The sequence below is a fragment of the Sus scrofa genome, chromosome 18 (genome assembly GCF_054392235.1).
Source record: "Sus scrofa isolate SSC_HxYL_T2T_F1_AM1 chromosome 18, Sscrofa_HxYL_maternal_Yorkshire_Landrace_v2.0, whole genome shotgun sequence".
NCBI lineage: Eukaryota > Metazoa > Chordata > Mammalia > Artiodactyla > Suidae > Sus > Sus scrofa.
Genome location: NC_139400.1, coordinates 29,134,081 through 29,160,399, shown reverse-complemented (window position 1 = coordinate 29,160,399; position 26,319 = coordinate 29,134,081). Strand labels below are relative to the sequence as shown.

The following is a 26,319-nucleotide window of genomic DNA, read 5'->3' as shown; positions in this document are numbered from 1 at the left end:
CTGGGCCCGGTTTCCAGGCATTCCTAGGGCTTTGGCTTGGACCAGCGTACAAATGTCAAAAAAGAGGTTTTTTCCCGGAGAACTCTTGGCACTGTGGGTTGGGCTTGAACAAGTCATCTGGCCTGGAGGTGATGAGAGATTAGGAGCGGTGGCGCTGGTGGGGACCGAGGCCCCGCTGCTCCAGGAGCACAGGGAACACCGGGATTGCTGCCTGCCACGCGCCCCTGTTACCAGCACAAGACCCAGGAGGCGTTTCATAGGCACTGCCTCTGCGGCTCCGGGAACGTGACATTATTAATTGCGTGTGTTAATGGTCACCATCTCTGAAAGACGGTGCTGTGGCTGAACGTGGCCGCCAGTGGAGGGGACAAGTTGGCTGTGTTATGCTGCTACTATATTAAGGTGAGGTGTCTCTTCAAGTTCACGGCTCTGGCTGTGGCAGCACATTACCGCCTTCGTGCAGCATCAGTGATGCTCGGAAGCCCAGCTCTCCGGCGGTGTGGCTGCTTCTGTGTGGCAGGAAAGGAGGCTCAGCTGCACTCCGGGTGCGCTGGTTCGCTGCCCACATAACTGCGGAGGGCTCTGGATGGGATGCGTGGGTCGGGAAGAGCTGGAGTGCCTTTCCCCCTCTTTCCACTTCGCAGCCTTCCCTCTCTGCAGGCAGCCTCCCCCGTGAGCCCCACGCCTGTGGGGCTTCCCTGCCCGCCCTCCCCTTCCACGTAACCCATGGTCCGTCCTCTCATCTCCTCCCAGTCACACTGGTGCACCACCAGTGGCACACCCCCATCCCCAACTCACACCTTAGGAAATTCGGAGCAGAGAGGCCCTTTAAAACCTGGTCCAGCTCTCATTAATACGTGAGGAAACTGGGCCTGGAGAGGGATGTGACGCCCCAGCTGTAACAGGCCGAGCTGGTACCTGGAGGGATGGCTGTTTCAGTCCAAGGTTTTAGCTTTGCTCAATGCCTTCTCCCCATCCAAGCCTCATTCCTATCTTGTTCCCAGGTCCAGGCTTGTGGCCAAATGGCCTAGGGGTCATTTAAAGCAGGGCTCTGAGCAGAAAGCCTGTGGAAAGGATGGAGCCTTCTGCTTGTCACTGGAGCCCCTGCTGCCACCTCCCCAGAGCTAGCCCTGAGCAGCCCCTGCTCTGCCTTCTGGAGGAACATGCAGCCGGCACCTCCCTCCCCCTAGTGCAGGAAGTCTTCCTTTCCAGACGCCCCAGGGCAGGGGTGTCCTGAGCTGCCTCCCTGGCATCACCTGTCCTGCCTGAGGCAGCCACCTCCCTGGGGGAGGGAGCATCCCCCACAGCTGTTTTCCAGGCGTCCCACTGCCTCCCGGCCTCAGGGGGCCGAGGCTCAGTAATTTCCTGGGCTGCCTCAGGCACCTCACAGGAGGCGCTCTGGGGGAGATTAGACCTCTTTTCCTTCCTCCTGACACTTAAAGAGGGGGAGGTGCGTTACGGGGTAGGGGGGGGGTCTCCTCCCGCCCCGACTGCCAAAAATCCCCTCTGCTGTCCCTCCTCCCGCAGCCACGCTGTGTGTCCTTCCGGTCCAGTGCTTGACAGTTCCTTTGCCCTGGGTGCCCCTGGCTGCCTGATTGAGGCTGGCCTTTCAGCACAGGCAGCCTCCAGCGCACTTGCCCCCCATCCTACCATGAGTCAAAGGAGGCCACAGGAGGACCCTGGTCTTTCCAGCTTTGCCCCACCCGTGGAGCCACTAGACATCCAACTTAGCTCCTGGAGCAGGAGAGGTAGGACAGTTAATTGAGCCCCCAAGGCGATAGGAGACTCCTCTGTGGTCTCTCAGCTGAGCTCTGAGACCTTCTCCCCCAAACACCCCTGTACTTTTTAGGAAAGGTTTCAGAATCCAAAGGCTGATTGGCCAGGGAGGGCCGGGACCAGCCATCATCTAGTAAGACCCTGGCCCCCCCACACACACCTTTCCCAGCTCTTGCTCCCTGCTGCCCGGCCACTGTCTGGACTGGGAGAATGACTCAGCCCCCACCACCTGTTTGATTGAAGAAGCTCCTGTGTTAAGAAGCTGGAGGGGACCGGTTGCAGGGGAGGGGCCGAGAAGAAGGCTGTGGGAAACACCCACGGCCACCTTCCCTCCCTCAGTCGCTCCCAGCGGGGAGGGTGGGGAGTGCTCCCTGTCTCCCCCTTCCCTCCTCCCCTCTGCCTGTCCTCCTGCACCCGCCTCAGGGAGGGGTGAGGCCACAGCCCAGCCGGGTGGCCACTGAGGTGTGTGTGTGCTGCCTGGGACGGGAGCTCTTCCTCAGTAATTAGGAGACGTGCAAATTAACAGCCTGTGCAGTTTGTATTAATTTGGTAAATAAGCCAGAACAATTTCATTAGTGGCACATTAATATGCTTGGGAGCAGGAGGACGTGTCCCACTGTGAGGCAGCAGGGCCCGCGGGCAGCCCGGGTCCAGCACGTCTCCTGCCCTCCCTCTGGCCGTGGCTGACTGGACCACACCTCCTGATGACCTGGGTGGAGAAAGAGCCCCGTCCACTGAGCAGAAAGGCATCTGTTTGTTCACTTGGGTTTGGTCACACTCACTCACTAGCTCTTCCCATCAGCCTGCAGGCCCCTCATCTCCCGCTCGGGGTGTAAGAAACCCAGAGCTCCTCTGGGCGGGGGATGGGTACTAAGGGACCTGAGCTCAGCCACACTGGGCTACCACTGGTTGTAACTAGCCCAGCTGCTGTCACCTGGCCCTTTAGTTGAAGGAAGAGGAAGCAGTCTTAGGCCACCAGGAAGTCACGGCTAGAGTTAGGATTTGAACCCAAGTCCGTCTGACCACAAGATTCATGCTGCTTGTATTACCGGGCAGATTCAGAGAACAAGCTTCATTCACCCTGGAGCTCACAGTCTAGCTGGAGAATAAAGACATTTGGAAAGGAAATAACTGTCCCTACCAGGAAGTCACTACCTGATGACGAGGAAGCATTTGTATGTCAGGCACTCTTATAAGTGTGTGCCATGCTCATATGAGCTCATTTGGTTGTCAAAACAGATCCTCGGAGGCAGGTACTATGGCAATTCCAATTTTACATACAGTACACAGAGGATCAGAGAAGGCACTTGTCTGACCAGAGTTCATGCAGGGGGTGGGTGGATTTGTCTGAAGCGAGTGTGTGCCCTCAACCTCTGGCCGAACCCTGGGCTCTAAGTGTCAAATGAGGGTGAGCCCATGATGTTTGGGGTCAGGTGTTCAGGTCACTGCAGGCCAGGGGCTCGGGAGGCCTTCATTGGAAGACGGTGTTGAAGGTGGAAGAGCTCAGCTCCCGGGTCCTCATTCAGGACCCCAAAACCCCGCCCACTCTGCCAGCTTCAAGAGGAGAGGAGAAGAGCTGCTGGCAGGTGCCCAGACCAGCAGGAGTGCACAGGAGGCAGCACCTGGGTGTCCTTCAAGACCTGAGGACCAGGTCTGACCTTGAGGCATCTCGGCCTCTGTTCTGTCTTAACCAGGGTTATCACCAAGCCAGCTCCTCCATGTGGCACCACCCACCTGCTTCCCACAGTCTCAGGAGGCAGTCTCCTCTCCCAGCACGGTGTGTGCCCACGTCACAGCATTTAGCTCATGAGCATCCAGGACAGGGAATGAGAAGAGCCACCATCTGTCCCTTGCTGACACTGCTTGTGTCCACATGTCCACATACTCCATGGCCCCCTCAAGGCCGAGTCAGCCCACGTGTATGCTCACCAAATGCCCACACCCTCATGAAGTGCTCTGGCAGCCCAGGGTGGTCACCCAAGGCCATCCTCCCTGATGTCATATGCTGGTCAGTATACGAGGCCTCCCTAGGGAGACCGTGAGTCCTGATCTCTTGCTGGAATGCCAAGGTGCCAGAGACACCGACAACCAGGTTGTCCAGCACCATGCGCTTTGCAGCACACTCCACGAGTGGCGTCTGGTTCCTGTGTGCAGTAGCTTCTGAAAAGAAAGCAGGAGAGCTTTCTCGTGTATTTGACAGAAACGAGGTGGCCCACCCCCAGCTCCTGTCGTCATTTTGAGGCAACTCGTCGGAAATGCTGTCTGTGTGAGTGTGTGTGGTCCAGCCTCACGCCGCACGAGGCCATGGTTGCAAATTCACTTAGTTGCTAAAATTTATTTGTAGCCTTAAGGTTGGCGCTCCTGGTAGTTTTTTGATTGTCTGTGGATGTGCAGCAAAAACCGTGAGTCTCCTGGTGAGCACGTGCCCAGCTGAGGCCTAATGGGGTGCCCGGCCGCCTTGGTAGTGCTCTTGTCCTGCACACACGTGTCCCCCTCGCGGTCTGCTTAGCGCCACAGTTTCCAGTTGTTTTGCACTTTTTTTGTTGCAGTTGAAAGTGGCCTCCAAGCGTAGTGCTGAACTGCTGTCTAGGGTTCCTGAACACGGGCTGCGAGGTGCCTTAAGGAGGAAATCCATGTGTTAAATAAGCTTTATTCAGGCAGGAGTTACGGTGCTGTTGCTGGCTGTGAGTTCAATGTTAATGAGTCATCAATATGTATTAAACAAGGCGCCTTTCCGCAGAAACACTCATAGAAGAAGGTTATGTATTGATAAGTTCATGAAAATGTGACTAGAATCTTATAGGAACCTAAGCCTGTGCTTCCTCTGGAGGCAAGCGGTTCAGGATTCGCTCATTCATTGTTCCTGGTGACCTTATAGAGCATAAGTATCACAAATACCTGTATCTATATCTACGAGTATGTGCATGTATATATATATATGTTTTTTTAATTAGAAAATGTAAGAAATTTGAGTCTTAAAAGTTGACTAGAGAAGTGGAGCTTTGACACATATGGACCCACATAGTGTTACCATCAAGCCACACACGCCTGGCAGTCTGTAACACGGAAACGTGATGAAGGGTGAACACATTTACCAGCCTGGGCGCGCCCTGCTGAACCCTCTGCTGATTCCCCCGCAACTTCCCAGAGCTATAAGGGTCAAGGCCTCTGATCCTCAGACTGAACCCATGTGCCCATCCAGGCTGGGGCATGCCTGGGAGGATAGACGCGGCATAGGACTTGGCCAGAGAGGCCGGAAGCCGAGAGACTGGGGAGCAGCAGGGACCCCGGCCCAGCCCTCCAGTCCTCCGCTAAGCCCAGCCCACCTTCCCCTGAGCGCCTTTGTTAGATTGAGAAATTACTGTGGTGGCGGCAGCTGCAATAAAGGAGGAAGCAGAGACCCCTGGGCGACAGCTTTATCTCCCTCTACAACCCGAGATGGATTGGGCTGCGGCCGCTGTGCCCAAGGCCAGAGCTCTCTTCCTCTGCGGCTGGCGGGGCCCAGGGCCTTGTCAAGCCCAAGTTAGCAAATCGATTGCAGGCAGGGAGAGACTGGGTAAGTGTGAAGCCAGGGCTCTCCTGCCAAGAGAGCCCCACGTGTGGCTGCTGGTCGCTGGGCTCTCCCTCTGGTGGGAGCCTTTAGAGCCCGGCGTCTGCTTCGTGGCCGCAGAGGGTGCCGTGTGCGTCTGGTGTTCATTGTGTCGAGTGGCGTCTGAGCGTGGACGCCTGACAGGCACCTGCAACCCGTCCCTGGGGTTCTTGCCTCCATCCCAGCCATCTGGGCCAAGAGAGGCCATAAGGCTCCTTGTCACAGCCACGCCGCCCCACGCAAGCCCTCGGGGCTGGAGGGAGGCCTTGTGCTCGATCGAGCAGAGCGGCCGTTCTCAGTTTTAGGAAAAGGACACTTGGCGGCGAAAACGGTGGAAGACAAGAGGTCTGGGAACGGGGGAGCCAGTATGAGCCTGGGCTCAGGGTGGGCCCGGGAACTGTACCTTTTTCATTTGCTTCCAGCGGGGCGTGAGGAGGCATCTCCTAAGCCCTCACTTGCAAAGGAGCCCGGTGGTTTGATGGTGGGAGCCCTCGGCACCACCCGCACAGTGCCCGTTGTCTCATGAGGCCCCAGACACAAGGCAGGCAGCCCCTCTGTTCTTCCTCCTGCTTCCCAGGATTCCTTTGGGACCTGCTGCAGCTGGGCCTTAGCATGTTTGATGGTGGTCTTCCTGTGTGTCATTGTGCCCGTCCCTGTTCTTGTCTGGCCACTGCTAGCCCGGCAGCCTCTCCCCCCATCCTTAGCCCTCCAGGCCCTGGGCATTTGCAAGGTGGCAAAGGACTGGATCCTCAGCCCGTCACTCACCTCCATGAACTGTGGTCCCTGCCTGGTTGGTGAGCTCTTGGGTCGCCTGTGTTTTATTAAGCAAGCACCATTTTGTCCGCCTGTCCTCTCCCACAAATGCAGGTCCCCCAGCCAATAAATTGCCAGCTTTAGAGAAAAGCAAAAGGTATTTTGCCATCAACCCGTGCTTGATGCTGGTTCTCCCCGCCCCCCAGCCCTCAGCGGTGTGGTGCTGGTGTTGGGTAGACCCAGCCCAGCAGAGGCCAGCTCTGCCAGGGACATGCCAGATCCCAGGGTCCTAGCTGGTGCAGGGAACTGGTCTTAACCCAGGGCAAAGCGAGAAAGGGGGTCAGAGGTGTGGCTAGAGGTGCGGAGGGCTGGAGTGGGGAGGGCTGCCGAGAAAGAAGAGGTCTGTCTGCCCCAGGACCAGGAGGCAGAGAGGGATTCTGCCCTCGGCTCTGCCCCTTCTTAGCTCCACTCCCCTTCTCCATGCCTTCCTTTCCCCGCCAACATAATCAAGTTGGATGGGCCTGCTGTAATATCTTTTTTTCTAGCTCTCATAAATTCTTCATATCCCCTTCGGTACCACACCCGCACTCCAGGCATTACTGAACTTGCATTTCCACCCGAAGGGGTAGCAGGGCCTCAGGTAGGAAGAAGATGTTCAGGAATATAGAAAGAAGCCGGGGTTCCACCTTGCTGGTCCTGCTTCTTGTCCACCCCCCCACCTCACCCCACCCCCGCCGCCGCCCCACTGCCATCCCTCTGCCCACCCAAGCCACTTCTGTCTGCTTGTAGGGAGTCTCGTCCCCACATCTCTCCTGGCTGAGTCGGGACTCCACCAGGTGGGTGGGCTGCTCTCCCCACCCCCATGGCCCCCAAACCTACCTCTGCCCTTGGCTGCCACCCCTGGCTCCAGCACAGGCTTCAGAGAATTCCCAGGTATTTAGACATTCATTTTATTGCTTAATCGAGCTTGAAACCCTTTAAATTAATACAAGTTTTTACGTTTGGCAGCAGAGGCTTTTACAGGCCCCTTTAGCAGGGGAAGAAAAAGGTTGGGAGAGAATCAAAGAAGGAATTTATCCGGGGCCATTGCCGTGGTGAGGTGGGAGCAGAGTCCGTGCCGGCTCTGGGGTCCTGGGTCTTGGGGAGCTCCTCAGGGGCGGAGGCCCAAGAGCCCGTGGGCTCTGCAGGGATCCCTCGGGGCCTGGGCTGATGGCAGTGAGTACACCTTTCCAGTTACTCCGTTTGAGGGGTAACCTGCTGAAGTCACCCCCTAACTGGCCCCGTGCGCTAGTGTACTTCCTGCCCGCATCTTTTTGCCCACCTGTCCCCTTTCCTCCTCTCCTCACCTGGCTTTCCTCCTGCCACTTTCTTTTATTTTTTTTTTTTTTTCGACTTTTTTTGTAGGGCCGCATCCACAACATATGGAGGGTCCCAGGCTAGGGGTTGATTCGGAGCTGTAGCCACTGGCCTACACCGCAACCACAGCCACAGCCACAGCAATGCCAGATCTGAACCGCATCTGCGACCTACACCACAGCTCATGGTAATGCCAGATCCTTAACCCACTGAGCGAGGCCAGGGATTGAACCTGCATCCTCATGGATACTAGTCAGATCCATTTCCACTGCGCCGTGACAGGAACTCTAGGGCCGCTTTCATCACCTTCAGTAAGCATTACTTCAGGAGTTCCCATTGTGGCTTAGTGGGTTAAGGACCTGACTAGTATCCATGAAGATGTGGGTTCAATCCCTGGCCTTGCTCAGTGGGTTAAGGATCTGGTGTTGCCATGAGCTGTGGTGTAGGTCACAGACACGGCTCAGATCTGGCATTGCTGTGGCTGTGACATAGGCCAGTGGCTATAGCTCCAATTTGACCCCTAGCCTGGAAGCTTACATGTTTCACAGGTGCGGCCATAAACAGGAAAAAAGGGAAAGAAAAGCATGACTTCATCCAGCTCTTCTAGAAAGAGCACAAGTTCCCCTCTCTTTGGGGATTGCCTTGCTCCCTAGGGCCTGCCTGTTTTCCTGGCAGAGCTGGGCTCAGTGGGTGCTGAAGCAGGGTGGGATGTTTCCAGAGCTGTGTCTGTGCCTCCCTCACCCTTGACCTTTAACTGCACGTGCGCACACGCACACACACACACACACACATACATACACACACACACCTCACTTAACCTCAGGAGGATCCAATTTACCCTAGTGGCTTTCTACCAAGAGGAAGGGGAGGAGATTTCTGAGAAGAGAGGGGAGTTTTGAAGTTGCTCTGTCAGTGACATAAATACCAAAGGTAATTCTGGAATGTGCGAGAGACTGAAAAAATGTAGACCCCACTCCCAGCCCGGAAGTGAAGGGTTCTGAGAGGCTCCAGCCAAACACCCGCTCTCTGCCTCACCCTTCCAGCCGCTCCGGGCCCTCGGAGTGACTGTGAGCTCTGGGCCTCGGCGCCGCTCTCCTGCCCTGCACACCCGGGCCCCCGCTGCAGGCCGACGCCCCTCTCTCTCTCTCCCCGCAGGTGGAGGTGGAGGTGGAGAGCATGGACAAGGCCGGCAACTTCATCGGCTGGCTGCACATCGACGGCGCCAACCTGTCCGTCTTGCTGGTGGAGCACGCGCTCTCCAAGGTCCACTTCACCGCCGAGCGCAGCTCCTACTACAAATCCCTGCTGTCTGCCGAGGAGGCCGCCAAGCAGAAGAAGGAGAAGGTAGGCTGTGGATTTGGGCCTGGTGGGGAGCCGCGGGAGCTCTCCTCGCCCTCCCTTCTACCCCCTCACGCCAGCACCTCGGCCTCCGTCCGCCGGGCCAAAGCGGGTCTGTCGTCCCCCAACTGAGTGACCCCAGCGGGCCCTGGAAGGTGACCTTGGAGTAATGAGAGAAACGACTGGGGGTGCCCCTGGACAGCAGGAGACCCGAGGCCTGCCTTCCTGCCCTGACCCTGCAGTGCTCTCCGAGGGGCCCGCCTCCCAGTCTGAATTTCCCTCTAGTGCCCTGCAGGGAAGCCCGTTTTGGAAGCTGCCCCAGGAGATGCATAAAGCTGTTAGGACAGCAGATTTACAGCCCATCAGTCTCCGCAGACACTGCATTGAGGAGACAAGGGGGGTGGGTCGGGAAGCAGCTTTTGGAAACAAATGGACGATTAAGGAACCCGGCAGGCAGCGGTTTGGTGATGGGAGCTGGGCTCAGCACCCCTCCCCTCCCCCTCAACTCAGCCTGTCGCCACTGACTTACAGCCCAGCCCCGATAATGGGGATAAATCAGCCGGCCACCAATTTGTCAGGGCTTCTCTGAGCTTGAGGAGGATTTCATGGGACAGCCGTGCTGAGCCATAAATTTGTTTCAGGAATAAACGTTTCCTTCCCCATGGGGCAGCCATCTGGCTTACGACTCACCTCTCAGAGCCAAGGCCCAGACACCTGTCAAAAGGAGCCAAGGGGGCTTTGGGGCTTGGAAGGTTCCTCCCCCTCCTCAGCCCACCTCGGCCACCTCCTCACTCTGCTTCTCCCCATCTTTCCTCTAAGAGGACACGGCACTTCCCCCAGGCCGCCTTCCTGGATCTCCGTGTATCTCTTATTCCCACCCCCTGGGGACTAGGGCAGATGGCCAACCCTGCTAGAGGCGGAAGGTTCTCCAGGGAGAGGTGGCCCCAAAAGCTGGAACAGGTGAGAAGTGAGCCGGCCTCTGGGGGCCTCCGAGGAGCGTGCCGACCTTCTTTGTCCCAGTTCCGCTCCTAGTCAACCCTGTCTTCCAGAGAGGTGGGGATGCTGGCAGCCTCGGCTCCTACAGCAGAGGAGCCTCCTCTTGGACTGCCACCCTGTGTCCTCTGCTCACTGCAGGGAAGTGGAGGTCACGGGGCGGCAGTGCCTCACGTGCAGAGGTGCAGAGTTAGCAGCTGGGGGTCAGAAGAGCAAGCCCTGCTCCCTAAGGCCCCGATTCTGAGGCATCCTTGCCCCCCCGCCTCCGCCCTGCTCCCTGGCTACTCTGCACCTGAGCTGAGGAGCTGTCTCTGAGTGCCCTTCTGCCCTCTGAGAGCAGAGACCCCAGAGGGACAAGGAGAGGACAGAGAAGGGAATCTGGGGGAAGGTGGTCCCCAGCTGAGGTGCCGAACTGGGCTTCACTGTTTCCTACGCAGTGGATTTGTCTGAAAGAGCCCAAGTCATCATTTCACTGGTGCCATGTGATGCTGCCGAGGAGTAATTAGCAGTGATTAATTACTTACCGGGGCTGCGGGGTTTTATTCCAGCCCAATTAAAATGCAGTGCATGGTTCAGCGCGGGGGGGCCCCCGCCTGCCTCCTGGGCCCCTCTCCCTCGCGTCTCCTCTGCTTCGAGGACCCGGGGGAATCTAGCGTGGTTGCCTTCTCCTGGCGGGGCTGGTTCCCGGGAGCGGCGTGGCCAGAGCTTGGCAGCCCTCGGAGTCGGCTGGCTTCAGAGGAAGGGGTTTGGTGGTCAGCGGGGGGACAGTGAACCACACGTCGGACGTGTCCCCAGGACCCCAGCCTTACACATCGGGGTTTAAGGACCACAGTAGTACTTGAGAGCTGACTGAGGAAGATTACACAGATTCTTTGAGCGCAGGAGCGTGCAGACGTCTTAGGTAGGTGTGATTACGTGTGTGCATTTGTGAGCAGGTCCATCTGGGGACACCCGGCAATGCTGAATTCCCAGGCCTGAGAGCTCGGCTGCCTTCTGCCAGGCCTCATTCCTCCCTGTGCCTCGCCGACTCCTCTCCTTGAGAAGAGGCTAGTCAGGCCCTCGCCTTCCTCCGTAGGAGGCTGGTGCCGGGTTACCCCGCCCCGTCCTTCAGCATCCTCAGGACCAAAGAGGGAGCCGCAGATGGCAGCTGTCTGGACTCTTCCCCCAGCCCCCTCGTCCCCCACTCGTGCCCCAGCAGGGCCCTGGACAGGGCTGGATTGGCCATTGATTGGCTTTTATTGAACTTGGCTTCCCCACTGCGGGCATGAAGGCCTCTACCGGCCTGGCGCCATGCCAGCCCCACCTCCAGAGCCTCCTGAGCAGCGATATGAAACAGGCTTTAGAAAGGAAGGGCTGCAGCCAGGGCAGCCTCGGCCCACAGTGCCCATGCCTGCCAGGAGGAGGACCCAGGGCTCCCCAGGGAGGAAGAGGAAGAGGGAGGGCCACGGGCAGGGTGAGGGCAGGAGGAGAGACAGCCTCCGCTCCCGACCGGGCCCAGGAACGCAGAAGGGATTTGAGCGGGGGGTGGGGGTGGGGGACTTCCCTTGCCCACCGTCCCCCTGGGCCTGTAGCCAGGACCGCGGAGGGGTCACAGAGGATGTCTGGCCACTGTGGCGTTCCCCTCCCTTCCCCATTCTGCAGAGGGCCAACAGAGGTCAGTGTGGGCAGAAGACACCCTTGTTCTAGAGGTGGGAGCTCAGGCAGCCCAGCCCAGCCAGCAGACCAACTTCCCTCCAAGAAGCTGCCTGCAAGTCTCCACTACTGGAGGGGCCGGGCCTTTATGCCACAGGGAAGCCGAGCTCCTCCATCCCTCCCTCTGCCCTTTGACAACCTCGTGCCCCTGGCGTCTTCTCACCTCAGCAGGCAGCAGGGAACACCCCTCTGCTCCCCTCCTACCGCCGCGTGAGCTGGGGGACCTTGTGCAGGACTGGCCCCCTGCTGCCTCCACTGGAAGTAGGGGCCCAAGGGGCAACGCCAAGGCTTTGCAGCGTCCAGGACCTCCAGCTGCTGCCCACCTGAGCCTGCCAGCCAAGCAGCTCCACCTCCTCTCTCCCGGCAGGAATCCTCATGCTGTCGCCTGAGGCGCCTTTACCTGAGGAGCCCTTAGCAGTTTCTCTCTCGCCCTGTCAGTCTGTTCCCAGTCCATCAGCGCTGCAGAGGCGCCTCCTTCCCCCACAGCTGGGGGATGCGGGAGGGGTTAGGACGAGGGCCCTGTCTCTCCAGCCTGCTTCCTGCTTGGAAGGGAGGGAGCAGCCGGGTGTGAGCGGGAGGGCCACTAACCTGGTCTGGAGGAGGCAGGGGCAGGGATGGCAGACCAGCTGGAGGGTGGTACCAGTGGGGAAGGGAGGCAGGGGACAGACTGATGGAGACGGGGCAGGGTTCAGCTCTCTCTCCTCGCACTAGGCCGGGTCTCAGAGTCAGATCCATCCTCAGGCTGCAAGGACCCCAGTGGAGCTGGGAGCCTGGTAAGAGGGACTGACTGAGTGGTCCCCTCCCGGGGGAACTTCCAGCTAAGGGGACTCAGGGGGAAAGACTTAGCCTCTCCAGGCTGTAGGCTTTGGTGTTGGGCACAGCTGTGGCTCCCCCAGTGTGCTGTGGTCTGGGATTAGAGAGGCCCTTTGCTGGGGAAGTCAGAAAGTTAGAGGCCCCCTTCTCTGTGAGGCAGGCGGGGCCTTGAGGCACAGGCCAGGCCTCTGATCCGGCTGAAGTTCTTCCACCTGCCTCCCCCCCCTTTGCCCTTTGGCCAAGCCTGGGGTTCTTGGCAGCAGAGCTGTCTAGGTGCTGGTGATGTGGGAAGTGAGAGGGGTTGGGAGCTGTTGGGGTTAGCGCCCAGCCGCAGGCCAGGGACCCACAAGCTCAACCCCACAGGGGCAGAAGGCAGCGGGTAGTGCTGTGTGTGGCAGGAGCTGGGCCTGGGTAATGTCTGTCCTTCGCCGACACTCCCCCGGAGCCTCCCTGGCTCAGACAGTGCCTGAGGCTTATTCCAGTTCTCAGGGCCCTCACCTCCCTTCTGGTGGAAGGACACACCCTCGAGCCACATTAAAGGCAGGAGCCAGGCGTCTGCAGTGTGGCCCAAAGTAGTTAATTTCCAGCCTTCCTGCCCTTGAGCTGCTTCCTGATGCCACCCTGGAATCTGCATGTCCTCTTGCAGTGGGCCTTGTGGTCAAACTGCCACTTCTTGCAAGGGAAGAAAAGGAGACTCAGAGAAGGCACATGACTTGACCAAAGTCACACAGCAGATTAAAGGGCAAAATGGAAGGATCAGAGTCCATATTTCCCACTGCTCCATGTTGCCTTTTGTGTCCAGAGGCCCAGTCAGTGCCAACACTCCCCCTGAAGAGCTCTAGGGCCAGGCTGCCTGTGTTCAGATCCTGGTTCTCTGACGTCTAGGAAGCCCGTGTACCTGTTTCTTCACTTGTAAAAACAGGGCTAATGTTTTTACCTTTTCAGAGGGTCATTGTGGGGATTAGAGCTGGTTCTTAGGTGACGTTGAATACGCCACCTAGTAAGCATATACGTTTTTAGCTAATACTTCCATCACCCCTGTTCCTGTGTGTGCATCTGTGGGACCCTGTGAGTGGTCCCGTCCCCCGGGCTCCCCTACCCCCTTTCCGCCGCTCAGCCGGAAAGCCACCTCCCTCCCTGCGCTGACAGGCTTCACCACCGGGATAATCTCCTGGCCGCGGGATTGGACTTGACGCACTGTCACCCCGAATCAGCTTCTGAGCCGCTGCAGCCCTGACAGTGCAGGGCGAGGGCAGGAAGTGGGGGGGGTGGCCCGACTTCCGAGCTGGGGTCAGAGCAACCTGCTCGAGGAGAAAAGGACAGAGGGGTTGCTGAGAAGAGGCATCCTGGCACAGGTGCTGCCTTCCCCTCCACGGCCCAGGGCGGTCACTTGGAGAGCATTGGGACACCAGTGGCCCCGTGTTGGTGGGAGAGCCTGGAGAGTTCAGAGCCGCCCCCGCAGGGTGATGTGAGGGAGGGAGATGGGTACCCGACTGGTTCTCACAGGCTGGTGTGCCAGGGAGCCTTTGGTTTTGCCTCACTTTCTCTGGGCCCCTCGGAGCGCACCTAAGTCGGACAGGCTGGCGTGGGGCCCACTCCCTTGTCAGTCAGCTCCCAGCTGCTTCCGATGCCGGCCAGAGTTTGCGAATGGCTGGATCAGAAGTGCCCCCCACACCCCGCCCCAGGTCGGAGAGTTTCAGGGGCTCAGCCCAGTGTGAGCGCCCTGTGGTGACGTCATCTCCACGCTCACCCCCCCTGGAGCAGTGGTCTGACCCCCAGAGCCCCTTTCCTGGCGCCCTTTCTGACTTCACCTCCAAATCCCCTCCTCCCCTCCGCTGACCACACACGCAGGTCTGGGCCCACTACGAGGAGCAGCCCGTGGAGGAGGTGGCGCCCATGCTGGAGGAGAAGGAGCGCTCGGCCAGCTACAAGCCAGTGTTTGTGACCGAGATCACCGACGACCTGCACTTCTACGTGCAGGACGTGGAGACAGGTGAGCACACAGGCCCTGCCGCCTCGGGGCCCCTCTGTTCAGTGGGAGGAAGGGACGCAGCCGCGGGCTTCCAGGGGCTGCCCCGGTAGCGTGTGGCTACCGCCCACCTCCCGGGCCCGGATCTGCACTCTGGCCCTGCAGGTCACTTTACCAGCTGCTTGTGAGCCCTGCAGTGGGCGAGGCTGAGCAAGTCCTCGGAGAACTGGTGAGGTACCCAGTTTGTCCGGGTGGTGCTCTGAGGCTCTTAGGTAATTGTTTTGCTCCCAGACACCCCTGGCGGGCCTGGGCGTGAGGGCTTGTAGCCCTCACCATCTCCACGTGGTCAGGAAGTGTAAGCCCCCGCCACTCAGTGCCCCTCTCCCTGCCAGCTTCCTTGGGAGGGGAGGAGGGGGAGCCCAGGCTCGTCTCTGCTGGGGTTTCTCCTTCTCTAGAGGTTACCATGGCCCTGAGTGGTAGCCGGTTGCCATGGAAACAGGCGGCGCTCTGGGGGAAGTCATCTCCAGGAAACCTCTCTGAAGGACCCTCTCTCTCCATCCTCCTCCTTCCTCCAGCCCCCAAGCGCTATGCGCCGTGGCCAGGGTTCCCTTCACCAGAGACTCGGGCTTCCGGGGGAGAGAGGGCAGCAGAGACGGCTCGCACAGCAGCTGTGCTGTGACCCCTCCAGCCCAGCTTCCCCCCTTCACTCCCTTTCCTCTCGTCCTGACCTCCCTCCTCATTGCACCCTGTGCTGGGAAACGTTGTAGTTGAGGTCAGAGGAAAAAACTCTCAGAGTCACCTCTCAGCCCAAGGAGCCAGGTCCCCTCACAAAGCAAGAGGCACCTGAAGCTGTCAGTGGCACTCAGGGCAGCCCCGTGGGTGGCAGGCTGCAGCCCTCCCCCCAGGCCCACTTCAGATCATCAGCAGCCTCGTCTCAGCTACTTCCCCTCTAATGATATTTCCCAGGCAGCTGCTCTCGTGGCGTTATCATTTCACCAGGAAAAACCAACTGTTTGGGGCCCTGGGCTGGCCATACTTAGAGGGGAGGAAGGCCTGGGAGGGGCTGGGTGGAGCTGATGAGCCTGCAGGGTTAGGTTCTCTTGTGCTCAGTCAGCTGCAACCCCAGTGAGAGGAGGCCCGACCATTGCTTGGGAATGAAGCCAAGAGGGGGCCTCCAGCTCTGGGTGGCGCGAGGAGGAGGAGTCTAGGTGGTGGCCAGGTGGGACAGAGAGCTGTTCATAATCGCAGGAGGCAGTGAGAATGGCCCTCAGGAGCTTGGGGGAAGGGAGCTCCAAGAAGACCCTTCCCAGGGTAGGCCAGCTCCTGGTCAGGCTGCACCCGGCCCGTGGGTCCTACTATAGGGCCTGTGTTAAGTAAGAACAGACCCTGGAGTCTCCAGGGGACGGAACTTGAGGGTTCAAGGCCATGGCTCACAACGTCTCTGCCATCTCAGCCCCGTCTGGTGCCAGCCCCATCCCCTGCCTGGCTGTCTTCTGGCAGCTCTTGGAAGCCAGGGCAGAAAATGAGGAGAGAAGGAGAACTTAGCAAGGAACCCATATATGGTAGGAAGACTGGAGCAGGGAGTTGGGGGCTACGTGGCCCGGTGCCTGGAAAAGAGTCATGGGGGACTCCGGAGCAAACCCCGCCCTCCGTCACCTCCGTGGAGACAAACCTCAGTGTGCACGGCCTCCCTCTCCTGAAACCCTTCGCCCCTCCGGGAGGCAGGGACCGCCTCGCGCCCTGTCGCCCGTCTCCTAATTAGAACCTGCCTTCGGGAAGGACCGGCTGAAATGATGAACACGTTGCCGTTGGCTGTAAATGACCAACCAGGCTCCGCGTAAGGACCTCCCGGAGGCTTTGCCTGCTCACAGAAGAGCTGTTGCCTTGGAGCGAAATAATAATAATAATAAAAATAGACCAAGTAGAAGAGGATCTTGTCTGTGTAGAGGTGGCTCCTTAGTCCCTGAAATGTTACTGTCTGGGCAAGGCACGCAGGCTCAGGAGAACGTCAGAGGGTTTACTGCCGGGCAGGGGGTGGGCACTGCTTCTGAAAAGTCCCTAAAACCATGACCATGGGCGCAGGGGTCCTAGAGTGTGGGCACACGTCCTTGTGCTCCTCCAGGGTCCCTCTTCCACACAGTGCAGTTAGCGAGCGGCCTGCGCGGCCGGGGCTTTGCTGGGTCTCGTGCAAGTTAGCAGACCCCGAGTGAGCTGTGCAGTCTGTGCCCTGAAGGAGCTCGCAGGGTAGTTGCAGAAACATAAACTTAGACAAGGAGCAGATAAAGCCCGCTGCGGCAAGTGTGCCAATGGCCAGCATGTGTTAGACCCCTGAAACAGAGTGGCCTGGGGCCCTGGGGTCAGGGAGAGAGCCCCCACTTAGACCACACACCCGCAGCCCACCCCCCGGAGAGGGAGGGGGTTGCAAAGGGCTGGGGCGGAGCTTGAATCAGGGCCAGAGGGCCATAGAAGAGGAGCCACTGGGGACTGATGCTTAGCAGAGCAGGGGCAAGGGTTGTGGCAGGAAGGAGCTAGGGAAGGTACCTGAAGAGTCCTGGGGCGGGAGACAGACCAGCAGCAGGGCTGGTGACCCAGGGGCAGCGGTTCGGGAGAGACAAGGCAGGGGAGGGATCTCCCTCCCCCAGTTGAAGAGGGCAACGCGTTGGCATAGGAGGCGGGACCCCAGCCAGGCAGCACTTGGGGGTTCGGTTCAGCACGTGTCTCACAGGCACGTCGGGTGAGTGGCCAAGACTGAACAGACTGAGACCCGGCCTTGCTCCCCGTCTTTCACAGAGCAGCCTCTGAAGCCCTTTTCCTGTCTGGGGTCGTATGGGGCCCACCCTTCAGCTCCACTTCTGCCCCCGGGAGACGTTGCAGAGAGTGGCTGCTAGCAGTCACCCCCTCTGCGCCCCAGGCCAGGGCCAGCCCTGGTAGGAATGGAAGAGGCTGGTTGGCCTTGGCCTTGCTCCTTGTCCACTCACTTTCTCCATCTCCTTAACCAGAGGCCGGGAACATTCCATAGGGCGTCCCCGGCCAGTAGAACTGAGATTGGAGGACCAGATGTGCTTCTGAGGCCTGCAGTGTCAGCAAGATATTGTGAAACCTCCTTGACCAGGGACCAAGGAGGACTCCCCATGGGATGGGGACAAGCCAGCCCTACAGCATTCCACATCCTGCCCACTCCCGGGCCCTTCTTGAGATGAGACTCCAAGGATACACGGCAGCGGGTCTCACTCCCTCTTCCTCCCCCAGGCACCCAGCTGGAGAAGCTAATGGAGAACATGCGCAATGACATCGCCAGCCACCCTCCCGTCGAGGGCTCCTACGCCCCGCGCCGCGGAGAATTCTGCATTGCCAAATTCGTGGACGGAGAATGGTAAGCCACTTGGACCTGAGCAAGGCAGAGTCTTAAGCCGGAGGGATAGCGGGTCTCTCCCCAGTGCACAAGCCTGCAGAGCCGCCAGCCAGACTGCAGGCGTTTGCCCTTGCGGCCTGTTTCCATGGGTGGTGGATCTTGACCTTGGCCAGCTCTCCAGAGTGGCCCTCTTCGTTGCCCACAGCCGTCTGGGGCCTGCGCTTTAACCCGTGATTTTTCTGCAGTCCAACCAGCCTCTGGCCTACAGAAGTGTTGTTTCTTCTCTCTCCTGGGCTACTTCGTGGGGAGCCCTGGCCAGCTGGAGCTTTCCACCCCACGCAGGAAAAGTGATGTCAGGGCGTGGTTCTCCGTGAGCCCCAACCAGCCACTGAGACAGGAGCGGCAGCACTCCCAGGCCGCAGGAAGGTCACTTTTGTCTGATCCACCAAGGGTAGGGCCCGTGGCCTTTCCAGGGTGACGAAGTGACTTGGATGTGTTCCCTGCTGCGGCCTCCCAGACAGATCTGCCGGCTAATTACAGCTGCTGTTTAGTGCGCTGGGCTTAAACAGCAGCCATCAATCTAGTCATTAGTCCTGTTGCTTTATGCCCCGAGGACACGTTAATCTGCTCCACATGCTGCCCTCTCCCTCCCCCCGCTCCCAGCCATGCTCTGATTCCATTAGAGGGTGGCCCGTGGCACCCCGAACGGGGCCCTGGTGAAGACCAAGAACTGCCCTCTGTGACCAACCCCTGGGTGTCACTCTGAGCCCCGGGCAGGGAAGTGCTGTCCCCACTGCCCTGACACCGCTGAGCCTCCAGGCAGCCCAGACCCCTCAGTGCTGTCCCTTGAGCTTCGCCCTGACGCTGTTGCAGGTACCGGGCCCGCGTAGAGAAAGTCGAGTCTCCTGCCAAAGTGCACGTCTTCTACATCGACTACGGCAACGTGAGTGCGGGAGGGGGGCCCTTCAACACAGTAGGCCCCCAGGGCAAGCCCGTCTCACCTCTCCAAGGTCCCTCCAAGCTTTGGACCCCCTCCTGGACTGAGCAGTGAGCACACGGGCCTCTAAGAGGCCACTGACGCCTGGGTGACTGGGCAAAACCGGATGTCTAGTCAGAGGCCCGAGAGCATGGAGCAGTCCCCAGTCACAGCCCGGCTCCTCCGTCCTCCCTGAAGCGTGGGCCCGCGAAGGCGCTCTGCACCCCGTGGCGCCCAGTCCACATGGGCACTTGCGTGCTGATCCCCAGCACATTGCCAAAGCCAGGCTCTCTAGGAAGGGCCTGGTACCCCTGGGAGAATTGCCCTTGGGTAGGGTCTGGAATCTTGACAGTTCGCGGCAGCAAACAGGAGAGGAGGTTGTTGAGAACCACGCCGCTGCTGTGTGGCAGTGGTTGTCTGCTTTCCTCAAGGACCAGGGTGGAGGGTCCACTGATAGAAAGCCCGGAGCCAGACCGTGCTCCCAGCTTGCCACCTGGGCAGACGCAAAGGGAGAGGTCCTGCCATGCTCGGGGGGCTGCCGGGACCCTCTCCTTGGAGAGCTCTCCCAGCCGGGGCCCCCTGGCCTGTGTGGGAAGGTGGTCCAGGATCGCATGTCACAGAGGGAGGGCCCTGGGAAACAATGGAGACAGCAACAGAAGACCACTTGCCAGGCTGGTTATTTCAAGCAGTGTGCCAGCGCCACGCCCGGGCGAGAGGGTGTGAGGCCCGGCTTCCCAGGGCCTCTCACCCTGTGCATGTGGCTACATTGAAAGGAGTCCTGGGCAAAGCAGGGCTTCAGTGCGTGCTGAGTGAGGATTCCCAGGGGCCCAGCCACGGGCGTTGTCCCCTGAGAGCAAGGGGGCATCGAGTGTGTGATGCCTTTGGCTTGGCGTGTCCTCTGCAGAGGGAGATCCTGCCATCCACCCGCCTGGGCACTCTGCCACCTGCCTTCAGCACCCGCGTGCTGCCAGCTCAAGCCACAGAGTACGCCTTCGCCTTCATCCAGGTTCCCCAGGACGTAAGTCTCCATGTCCCCTCCTGCCAGCGGGGACCGTCCCATGACACAGCCGTGGCTGAGGGCACGGGGAGGAACTGACGACGGTGGTCTGTTAGCAGCGGCCTCGAGAGATGGGCGTGGCCGGGGAGGTTGAGGGAAGCTGGCATCAGAGCATCTGAGCTGGTTCCTGAGAAATGGGAGGCCTGGTCAGCCCGGGCACGTTGGTCGAAGACAAGTCCGCCAACTATGGTCGGGTGTTGGGGGCTTTGAAGGCAGAGGTAGGAGATGAGAAAACCAGCTAAGTCGGGCCCTTGTCTGCCGGGGCACGGAATTTATCCTTTGTCTTGTAGACAGGAGGGGCTGTGGCATTTTAGGCAGAGGTATCACATGGTCAGACCTGGTTTGGGGAAGTGGCTTCTGGTGGCATCGTCTGAGAGTAGGAGGAGTGCTTGGGGAGATGGTGGCAGCTGAGAGCCCAGGAGCCTGGAGACCAGCAGCCCAAGCGGGGCCACACTGGAGGCGCAGCGCTGTCAGAGCCAGTGGGGGTGCTGGAAGGGCGGCATCCAGCAAGGCTCTGGGTTTCATGCATGTGGACATGTGCTATTGGGAACGAGAAGGAGCAATTAGGGGCTGGGGGACCTCCAGGCAGCCTTTGGTATTCAGTTTAGAAAGCAAGCTAGAGCTAGAATCCTGGATTTTAGAGTTAAAACCATGAGTGTGTGTGGGGGTGAGTATGTAGAAGGTGGAATGGGAGAGACGGGGCCCCAACCTAGGGGCAGGGGGAGGCGCAGGCTGCAGGTCAGGCAGGCTGAGGGGACACCCCCAGCCCCTCCTCCCCAAGGAGGTCCCTGGTGCTCAGAGCGAGAGCAGCCTGAACAGCATGGTTAGAGCTGCTGCCACGCGCAGGGTGCCGGAGAGCAGACGGCAGGGTGGGAGTTGGTGCCGTGGCGTATTTTCTGCCCTTTCACGAATGTTGCTAACGAGCAGAAGAGAACCCGTAGGAGAAGATGTTGACAAAATAGGGCAAGGGGCAGTGTGTGGGGATGGGGACGTGAAGTGCCTGAGGTGACAGTGAAGGCAGAGGTGAGGACTGAGAGGGGCCATGCAGCAAGGGGGTGGTTCGTTTGGGATGCGGAAAGCCACTTTTCCTCAGAGACACAGGGCAGGTGGGTGGGGGGAGGGGGGGACCGGGTGGGCCCTTCCCTCGTTAGGATCTGAGCGGTGAGATGGTGCGGGCACGTGCTGGCTGGGAACAGGACCTGGGGCCCTCGCGGCTGTCGGTGTGGCTGGCCTCTCGGTCTGACCTGGGTGCGTCCCTGCTGCAGGAGGACGCGCGAACAGACGCCGTGGATAGCGTGGTGCGGGACATCCAGAACACGCAGTGCCTGCTCAACGTGGAGCACCTGAGCGCCGGCTGCCCCCATGTCACCCTGCAGTTTGCCGATTCCAAGGGGGACGTGGGGCTGGGCCTGGTGAAGGAGGGGCTGGTCATGGTGGAGGTGCGCAAGGAGAAGCAGTTCCAGAAGGTGGTACGTGCTGTGCTGGCGGGGCGGCCTGTCCTGTGTCCCTCTGTCACCACCATCTCGGAGAGGGACTGGGCGGGGACAGCACCAAGAGCCAGGGAGGGAGCAGGGAGCCGGGAGCCCACCATCCTGCTGCTCCTGCTAGGGAAAGATAATGGATTTGCGTTTGTTGGGGTTTAAAAAAAAAAAAAAAAGCTAATTACATCCCAAGTTAATTGACTGCTGGTTTGGCTGAGAACGCAGCTATAAACTGGAGCGGAAGGTGTCCCTTCACCCGTACCCTCTGGTGACAGGCCGGGAGGCTCTGCCAGAGTGCACACGGAGAGGGTCACCGCCCGTCATGCTCTCTCCGATTCTCACTTCCCCCTCCCCGGCATACGCCTCCCAAGTCCACGGCCAGCTCCCAGCGCTCCGTTGCCTCTGAGCCAGAGCTGCCCGGGAGGCAGCACCAGGGCCGGAAGGGCTCTGCCGGAACAGCCCTCCAGCCTGCTCAGGAGGGCCCGGGGCCTGGAGCTGGGCCTGAGTCTCACCCCCCCATCCTTCACGACACATCTGGCCCTTGAGATCAGCCTTGGGAAGCCTAAGGCTCCCGCTCATGAAGTGAGGCGAGCATGGCCTGCCTGGATGCTCACCTGGGTGGCCCACAAGGTCGGGGGCTGACCCTTGGGGAACCAACCACCTTGCCCCACTCAGCCGTCGATCGCCAGGGCCAGGCCTCTCCCACTCCGCACGGTGTGCACCTGCATTGCCCCAGCCTCTCCCCACGACTCAGCTGCCTCAAAGGACAGCCCGGGGGGAGCCCACGAGCTTCTGCTCTTCCAAGTGGAGGGACAGGAGCAGCAACGCCAGACCCGGCATCCTCCCCTCCCCCTCTTGGCTCTCCTCTCACCCCACGTGGTCACGTGATGAATTGGTGGTTTATGGATCCGTGGCTGTGGTTTTCCAAGCTGATAACTCATTTGGCCAAGACCCCAGTGCAAAGCGCTCCAGCATCTCATCCGGACGGGAGAGGCTGCGCCCTGGTCTTCCCCCGGTTTCCCGAATCACTCCCAGGAGCTCACTTAGGTTTCCCTGTAAAAGAGGAGTTCTCAGTGTCCCCCTGTGAAGCTAACCCTGATGTCTCTGGTGTTTAAAAACACCTGACACGCGCGTGCTTCCACTTACTCTTTCAGCAAGTGTTTACCGGGGGCCCGCAAATCTCAGTGAACCAGAGACAGCATTTCTGCCCTGTGGAGCTTGAGCTTACACTCAAGCATGAGGAAACAAACCATAAAATATCACAGTCCGTGAAATCAAATATTAGACAATAAGTGCAATGGGAAAGAGAAGGTAGAAGGGAATCAGGAGTGGGTTGGACGGGGTGGTTGTGATCTTAAACCGGATCGCCTGAGGCCTGGTTAAGGTGATACCTGATCAAAGACTTGAAGAGGCGGGACCGGTGCCCAGGTGGACAGGAGGGGGCAGCGGGTTTCAGGAGATGGACCAGCCAGTGCAGAGAGTCACCGAACAGGAGGAGACTGGGGCTCCGCACTCGGGTTTTACTTGGAGGGAGCTGGGGACCTGCTGGGCAGGGAGGTGGCATGACCTGGCCTGGGTCCCTTCTGGCTGCTCAGTTGCAAACACCCCACCTTGACCACCTCCCTCTCCTGTCCCCCCAGATCACAGAGTACCTGAATGCCCAGGAGTCAGCCAAGAGCGCCAGGGTGAGTTTTCACCTCAGGAGCCCCAGAGGGTGTGGAGAGAGAGGGGCTTGGGCCCCTGGGGTCCAGCAGGGCCCACCTCCCTGACCAGCCCTTCTCTGTCCTCTCACAGCTGAACCTGTGGCGCTACGGAGACTTCCGGGCCGATGACGCAGATGAGTTTGGCTACAGCCGCTAGAGAGGGGATCGGGTCTGGCCTCCAGCACTGCTCACGCCAGTACCTCTTCCTCTGCCGGGAGGATGTTTTCAGCTCCAGACCTCAAATCAGGGGCATAGATTGGGTCCAGCTTTGCTTCAGTGTATGGAAATGACTTGTGGAATGGCATCTGGGCTGGGGGTGGGGTCAGGGGCACCCAGGGCTCTCGGGGGGGTGGGGGCAGGGCATTGTCTTCCGCGGTCTCTCCCAGCTGATTTTGTTTTTATTTGGGGGTTTGCGGTGTGTTTGGTTTGGTTTTTTAATTGTCCTCAAATCAGGAAGAAACACGAAAGACTTTGTCATAATGGAGGGCATATCCTGGCACCCAAGGCCAGCTGCCAGTTGGCACCCCACTTCGACCCCAGACCGCCCTTCTCCCCAGCTCTCTGTCCAGCTGTTGATTATGTGATTTCTCTGATACGTCCATTCTCAAATGCCAGCGTGTCCACATCTGCCCCTTTGCCAGCCTTCCCTGTTTCTGTATTTAAAGCTTTTTGAGACCCAATAAAATAGTACATGCTGTCTGCAGCCCTTTTGGTTATGATGGAACCCAGAGCCCAGGATGTCGGCATTCCCAGCCAGGAGGAGACCTGGGTGCTCAAATGACCCCCAAGGTCTAACCCATGTGCCTGAGCCACACCCTGTGGAAGCATAGCCCTGGGGAGCAGGGCAGAGCTTTAGATTTCCAAGCAATTCCTGGGGCCCGGTGGGCATACCTGTCACCATGGCCATCATGCAGGAGGCTGCAGATCTCTCTTGACTCATCCACACTTTCAAACCTCAGCAGCTCCACAAGCGGTGCCCAGGAATTTCCTGGTAGAAACGGCCAGGCAGGCAGCTGCTGGGACTTTCTTTGGACAGGACCTGTCAGAGTCCCAGCAGGGGGCCGGAGGGACTTGCAGAGGGAAATGGAGTGGTTTCCCTCTCCCTGCTCTAGCAGAAGGAAAGGCCGATGCCAGATAGGCAGGCATGGCACAGGTAGGGTCCAGAGCCCCTGGTCCCTGCTCAGCTTCCTCCATTGTGTGTTCATTGGCAAATGGAGCTAGAGGCCGGGGCTCCCAGAGGGGTCGGAGCCACCAGCCCAGGAGAGCTTGTCTTTCCAGGTTGTTAGCTCTCGCTCTATTTCATGTGACAGGGTATCCCTGAGTCCCCTCGGTGGAGCTGGCCCTGGAGCTCAGAAGCCTGAGGGGTTCCCTGAGAGCAGCACTGTGGTGTGTGCAGCAAGAGGGCGGGTGTGCATGCGGTGGGGGCTTTCTGTTCCCCCCCACCCCGAAGGCAGGCCCACTTTCACCATGGTCTCTTGTTTTATATTTCAATCCATTGTGGAGGCTGCTCTTGGAGAAGAGAAGGCCCGTTTCACCCATTTCTCTACCTCCTGGGAGGACCCAGAGGTAGGTCAGTGTGTCTTTGCTTGAACACAACTGGCACAGGCGCAAGATGCCAGCCCACTCTTTTGTGAAAGGGTCTGAAATCATCTCACTGTCTTAACAGTTGCCTTGGTTACATCTGCGCCCAAGGATAAACCCTCCGTGGTTCTCTAATTGAAATGATGCCTAAGCCTTCCCACTTCTTTCTTTTTCCCTCCAAGGCTGCTTTAGACAAAGGTCAGAATATGGGCCAGGTCTGAAGGCCCGGGCGCTGCCTGCCTGTTTTTGGCCCCAGCTCAGTGTTCCTGTCTTTGCCGCATCTGTTGAGTTCCCGAGGTCTGTCCTGGGCAGAGCTGGGACTAGGGTGAGGCCAGCCAGTCGCCTAGGGTGCAGCATTTAAGGAGCTACTCAGGGCGAGCAGGTGCCTTGGCGTATTTCCTTTTCATCCGCGGTCGATGCCGGTCAGCGTTAGCATTTGCACACGTAGCACAAAGGAAAGCCCTCTCCAAAGGCCCCTCTCCCACTAGAGTTGCAGAACATGCTCCTTGGTGTCAGGAGCATAAGCTCTGCCTCCCCACCCGCCTTTCCATTTGAACAACAACGTCTTTTGCGCACCTGTTCCACACCAGACAGCTTAGGACCCAGCACAGCCCCTGCTCAGCGACGGGTCCAGTGAGTGTCAAGGCCAACCTGCAGAGGCTCTCGGAGACTTGCGATCTCACTGCAGAGGAGGCTGTAAGACACAACACCCATATCCAGCCGCAGCAGAGTCGAGGAGGGTGGGGTTGGGCTAATGACAACAGCGGGAAAGCAGCGTTGCTCATCTGGGCAGGCTCTGGAAGTTTCCCAGTCTCTCAGGGCTGATGCTGTGGACTGCAGGGTGCAGTAGGCTACCCATGGGGGAGAAGTACTGCCGCCCGAGACCCCTCCCCAGTGACTCGCACCCGCCTCTTCCCTGCCAGCGTGCAGGACCCGCAGGGAAGGCCGGCTATGGAGGGGACGGCTTGCATGGCTGCCTCCACTTTATTTATTGGTTTGATTATTTCTGTGTCCCAGGGAGAGAGTCCGTGGACCCCTTTTCTTGCTTTAGCCCCTGTTGGGAAGCCACGGGGAGGGGTTGGAGAACTGGTGCCTCAAGAGTGGTTATTGATGTCCTAATTACAAGAGGATGCTAATTTAATTTGAACCTAATTACAGTGCACTACCCTGGGTGGCATGTGTTTTAATAATTAACGTCCTTCAGATGCGTAGGAGTGTAATAATATTTACCCCAGGTTGGCCAGCAGCCTGGGGAGGCGGGCTGGGGGCCCATACGCCACCCTCCCCCGGACAGCTTGGCTGCTAGCAGGTGGGGAAGATGGCACACGAGCCTTGGTTGGCTGGTGTCATCAGCCTTCCCAGGGAACATGTTTGGGCCTCACTTGACCCAGTAGGCTGCTCCGTGCTACTGGGTGCCAGGCTGGAAGTGAGATACCAGCAGGGTCCGGGCTCTTCCCCCACCCCACCCCACACTGTGCCACAGAGACAGGACTTTACCTGCCAGCCTGAGCCCCTCCTAGGGACGGGCTTGTTCAGTGGGGGGGAAGAAGAGCTGCTTGGCTTTTCTTTCTTTTTCATTGGTAACAGTGGAAGGAAAGTACACATTCAGAAAGGCACACAAATTATGAGTGTAGCTCAGGTTTTCTTTTTTTTTTTTTTTGGCTTTTTAGGGCTGCGCCTGCAGCACATGGAGGTTCCCAGGCTAGGGGTCTAATCGGAGCTGTTGATGCCGGCCTGCACCACAGCCCCAGCAATGCAGGATCCAAGCCGTGTCTTCCACCTACACCACCGCTCATGGCAACGCCGGATCCTTAACCCAGTGAGCGAAGCCAGGGATCAAACCTGCAACCTCTTGCTTCCTAGTCAGATTTGTTTCCGCTGCACCATGAT

The 26,319-nt window shown here is 59.0% G+C and overlaps 1 protein-coding gene across 3 annotated transcripts in view; it reads left to right on the top strand.

Annotated features, from left to right (window-relative positions):
• SND1 (staphylococcal nuclease and tudor domain containing 1) overlaps positions 1–23,551 on the top strand; it is a 392,192-nt gene extending 368,641 nt beyond the window's left edge. For 2 of the 3 annotated variants that reach the window (XM_021078633.2, XM_085005550.1), the window contains 8 exons: positions 8,630–8,818; positions 14,162–14,303; positions 17,529–17,652; positions 18,505–18,574; positions 19,512–19,625; positions 20,930–21,133; positions 22,786–22,830; positions 22,940–23,551. In XM_021078633.2, coding sequence (XP_020934292.1) covers positions 8,630–8,818; positions 14,162–14,303; positions 17,529–17,652; positions 18,505–18,574; positions 19,512–19,625; positions 20,930–21,133; positions 22,786–22,830; positions 22,940–23,005 — 954 coding nt within the window. In that variant the 3' untranslated portion in view covers positions 23,006–23,551. Of the gene's footprint in view, positions 1–8,629; positions 8,819–14,161; positions 15,534–16,846; positions 17,653–18,504; positions 18,575–19,511; positions 19,626–20,929; positions 21,134–22,785; positions 22,831–22,939 lie in introns of all 3 variants that reach the window. The other variant, XR_014833971.1, reaches the window with a different exon arrangement.
• Positions 23,552–26,319: the final 2,768 nt, after the last annotated feature.